The following is a 5,015-nucleotide window of genomic DNA, read 5'->3' as shown; positions in this document are numbered from 1 at the left end:
AACGTAGTAAATAGGGCCTTACCAGATCTATTGAGGAAAGAATGTTTGAGAATCTGATAAAATGGACATTTTATTCCTGAACAAATAAGTTAGTCCATAAGTTATTACCACCTTCTTTGCTCAACTGCCCCTCTGGAAGATTTTACTTATTATGGTTATCTAAAAATCATATCTATTGCCCACTTTGGTAGTTAATTGTGTTTTTTTTATGTCTTTTCTAATCCCACAGTGGGTATCCAGGGATTATTGTGAAATGAACCTAAGCAATCGAACCTCTGTGTTTGAGTTCATCTTGATAGGATTTGCTGACTTTCACAATCTACAGATTTTTATCTTCATAGCTTTTTTGTCCATTTATGTTCTTACTCTACTGGGAAACATCAGCATCATCACAATAATTAAGATTTCTCCTCAACTTCACATACCCATGTATTTTTTTATCAGCAACTTATCATTTTTAGATTTATGTTATTCCTCCACCATTACTCCAAAAACATTGGTAGACTTAGTACTGGAGATAAAAGGCATCTCTGTTCTCGGGTGTGCTGCACAAATGTATTGTTTTGCAACTTTGGCAATTGCAGAATGCTTCCTTCTTGCAGTGATGGCATACGATCGTTATGTGGCTATATGTAACCCACTACTTTATCTTGTGGTTATGAAGAGAAAGATTTGCATTCTACTAGTTACCAGTTTATACACAGTAAGCATGATAATTTCAGCTATACAAACAGGCAATGCCTATTCTGTATCATTCTGTGGTCCCAATGAGATTAATAATTTCTATTGTGATCCCGTTGCAGTTTTAAAGCTATCCTGCTCCGATACCTTCCTGAAGGAGCTATTGCTTGCTTCTATTTCTATGGTAGTTCTCTCATCAAGTATTATCGCAGTACTTCTCTCATATATTTACATTATCTCCACTATCCTGAGAATCCGCTCATCAGAGGGAAGACGCAAAGCCTTTTCCACATGTGCCTCCCATTTCATCACAGTGACTTTATTTTTTGGGACTCTTGTATTTATGTATGTTTTCCCTAGTTCTCATTACTCACTAAACAAAAATAGAACTGTTTCTGTGATTTATACAATGATAATTCCTATGGTGAACCCTATGATCTATAGTCTCAGGAACAATGATGTCAAACAAGCAGTGAAAAAAGTTATGAAGAAAAAAATATCTTCCTAAGCAGTGTATAATATGCCATAATTATATTAAAACAAGGACAAATATATTCAAATGAGTAGATATTTATATGCCCAACACTAAACCCTTGTTTTAGGTTATTGTTCTACAGATTATTTTAGGTTGAATCATTCTAATAAAGTTATTCCAGATAAGATTGACCTTATTAATGGTTTTTCTCTGCCAGTGGAACAAATTTCCAAGATTGTGAGTTTCCTGGTAGATAAAACCTAATTATGCTCCCTTTTTACAAAGCCGAGCAAGTGGCAGTCAGTGCGGTAACGCCGACACAACCCATTCACTTTGAATGGGCTGTTTCGGCATTGTTGCACAGCAGCTGCTAGCATGGTTTTGTAAAAGGGAGTCTATATTATCAAAACTGTCTTTCTAAAATTTCATTCACTTCACAGAATTTATTGTTTATTTACTCAAGACCATTTTTCTCGTTTGGTTCAAACACTTATTTGATCCCATTTGGACTATTGTAATAGTTTGTACTCTACTGTTTCGCTGAAACTTTGTTCTTAGTTGCAACTACTTCAGAATACTGCAGCTAAATTGATTTTCCATATGAAGAAACTTGATAGGATGATGCCAGCTTTAACTTATTAACATAATAATATATCCCAACAAATTAACTGCTTTGACTTATTACCACTATCTAGACAGTTTTCATTTCAAACGTTATCCTTTTAAATGGATCTTCGGAGGTCTCAGCAATATACTGCATTTCACAAACATCTTAAGCAGTACTGCCAATTCTTCATTGATCCATCATTTAAATATTTTTGAACAATATGAATTGTAATATAAAAATCTCAGCTACTTAGCTTTTCAAAAACAGAGCCTCTGCCAACATGGCCAGGTTTTGACTTCTCCCTTATGGTAGAGGTCCACTAGAAAAACAAAAAGATATAGTAAACACATAATCAAAACTTCAACAATATAATATTATCTTCAGCAGTGATTCTACTCACAGACATTCTGTTACAAATTCACTTCCAGCAGCATTAAAACTCAGCAACATTCATTCTGATTGGTTCAGCAATAGACCTCAGAGAACCAATCAAATTAAAGACCACCATTTCAACTCTGCATTCAATCCATCAGGTTGCAGTGCTTTTAATTGAAAATTCCAATGCTGTTCTTTATAGCTCAATAATTGTTTAACATACCCTCCCTCCCACCCAAGTTGAACACTAACCAAAACACGCCATCTTAAATCATTGTATTGAAACTGAAATTCATTCCAGTGTTGCACCAAAGGAGCTGAAAAAACCTTGTTCTTAATTAATGATTTATTTTCATTGAGATGTAATTTAACTGGATGACTAGACTGTCCTATATATATAAGCTGACAAGGGCATACAATCATACATACTTCAGGTGGTACATAATCGAGATGTTATTTCATTGTGAATTTGTGGGACAAATCTATATCTTTCAGTGTAAGAGAGCACCACTGACATTCCCTGCATTTTAAATGACCTAACTCTTCATTAGCTGCTTCCATATAATGCAAATGTTTATATAACAAATACTCACCAATAGTTTTAATATATTTGAAGCACAAATAGGATGATCCATAAAACAGTTGTTAATTTGCAGTGAGAATGAATCAATGCAGCAACTTTAGAACTTAATGTTGAAAAGGGCAACACTGCTACTATCTTATCAGCTTTTGTATGTTGATTATATTGAAATAAAAGATCCCCCCTGAGCATACTTAAGTAAGCTCACATTTAGTTATTTTTCTGGGATAACCTCATTCCATAAAGCAAGTTGTCATCTTAGCAGCTTGAATCTCAAATTGCAAAAGTTGGGTTTCTGGAAAACTAGATCGTAAATGAAATGGGTGGAAGCTTGAGACACAGAATAACGTATTACATGCTGTAGATGTTTGATACAGAGTGGTTTGAATATTCTGACCAACTCTATAAATCCAAACATCTAAGAACTCCAAACCTTGACTATTGAATTGCATAGTGAATTTCAAATTGCTCTGCAAATAATTAATCCACTGAATAAAATTCAATAATTGTAGTTTACCACCAGTCCAAATAAGAAACATGTCAACTAAAAATCATGTCCATCAAACATATAAACGGTGAGTGACCGACTCACTCGCAAATGCGTAGTAGAGACTTCCCTCTCTGTCCCGCCCCCGCATCAATACGTGATGACGGTGGCGGGACAGAGAGGGAAACTGCACAAAGCCGCCAAGGTCACTACCGCTCCCCCCGCCCGAGGTCACCACTACCGCTCCCCCCACCCAGTGTCGCCGCCACCAGCCCTCCACCTGACCCAGGCCCTCTCTCCGCTACTGAACTTACATCCATTCGCCGGAACGCAGCACGCACATCAGCTGAGCTGCCATCCACCTTCCTTCCCTGCCTGTGCCCCACCCTCACTGACGTTATGTCACATGAGGGCGGGACACAGGCATAGAAGGAAGCCCGACGGCAGCTCAGCTGATCTGCCTTGCTGTGTTCCGGCGAATGGATGTAAGTTCAGTAGCGGAGAGAGGGCTTGGGCCGGGTGGAGGGCTGGCGGCGGCGGTGACTCCGGGGGTGGGGGGAACGGTAGCGGCGACCTCACGGGGGGGGGGGGGGGCAGTGTCGACCTCCAAAAACCCCAATACCAGCCCGTTTTAACGGGCTCAACGGCTAGTAATAATATATACTAAAATTACTGCAAATCATAGAAGAAACAGTCTTCAAATTTTGCTAAATATACAGAGTAGCCACTGAGACCACCAATGATGCCCCTATGGCCACTCCCTGAATCTGTTCATAACATTGACCTTGAAACAAAAAAAAAAGTTTGTAATCACCAACTGAGCCAGCTATAATAAAAACTCCTTTGAAATATGTTGAGGCTGACTCCTCTTATCCAATGCTTTAACAATAACCTCTAAAGTTTCATCTTGAGGTGTAACAGTGTACAATGAAGATACATCTATTGTTAAAAAGATTATCAATGCTAGTAGAGTCACCTGTTGTAAACATCATAAAAAATCAGAAGTATCTTGTAAATAGGAAACAACTTGACTAGCTAAAGGCTTCAGGAGGGGGAACTGCAACCATACAACTAACTCCACAAGAAGGCTTCTAGTTTTCAAAAGATGCCACTCTCTCACCAGCCAATCAACGTTAGCTCACAGATTAAAGGCACAATCCATCAAAGGATAATATATCTTTAAAAAACGCACAACATTCTATGTCTCTATTTAGCCCATGCAGACTCATTGTATTCAGATGATAGATCCATCATTGTTCCCATTGTAGAAGCCAGCATTTCAAAACTCCTCCCCATGAAGAATACTGAAGATGGTCAATCACCATACACCTCAGATTTTCAAAAGTATGATTCTCCAATAAACAATGCTGTATAATAGGAGCTTCCAATTTTTTTATTTCATACACAGTGACAATGTTCAATCATTCTAGTTTTGAAAATACAGGAAGTCTGGACCACAAAAGGATATCACTTAGACGGCGAATGATGTACATTACATATTGAGATGTGCAATTAGTGGAACATATAATCTCAATGCGCTTTATTTTATGGGCATTCACAAATTGAGAAACCTCTAGAGTTACAGGGCAGATAGAACAAGAAGCATATTTAATATGACCCCCAGTTATATTCACCACAGGCAAAATATCTGATTTACATAAATAAACTGCCAAGCTAGCATTATATGCTTAGGACAACATGCATGTAGACATTGAAAATTGTTCATGTACTGATAATATTCTCTAATGTTTCTTAATACATTTCACTAGTTTCAAAATAGAATTCATTTGATCAACTTTGTGCTGAGGGT

At 37.6% G+C, this 5,015-nt stretch overlaps 1 protein-coding gene across 1 annotated transcript; it reads left to right on the top strand.

The window, feature by feature from the left end:
• The first annotated feature begins 253 nt into the window (after positions 1 to 253).
• LOC115460521 (olfactory receptor 5A2-like) lies at positions 254 to 1,362 on the top strand. The gene has a single exon (XM_030190289.1). It carries the CDS (start codon positions 254 to 256, stop codon positions 1,187 to 1,189), a length of 936 nt encoding a protein of 311 aa, XP_030046149.1. The 3' UTR covers positions 1,190 to 1,362.
• Positions 1,363 to 5,015: the final 3,653 nt, after the last annotated feature.

The sequence above is a fragment of the Microcaecilia unicolor genome, chromosome 1, assembly GCF_901765095.1.
Source record: "Microcaecilia unicolor chromosome 1, aMicUni1.1, whole genome shotgun sequence".
Taxonomy (NCBI): domain Eukaryota; kingdom Metazoa; phylum Chordata; class Amphibia; order Gymnophiona; family Siphonopidae; genus Microcaecilia; species Microcaecilia unicolor.
This window is presented reverse-complemented; position numbering and strand designations above follow the sequence as displayed.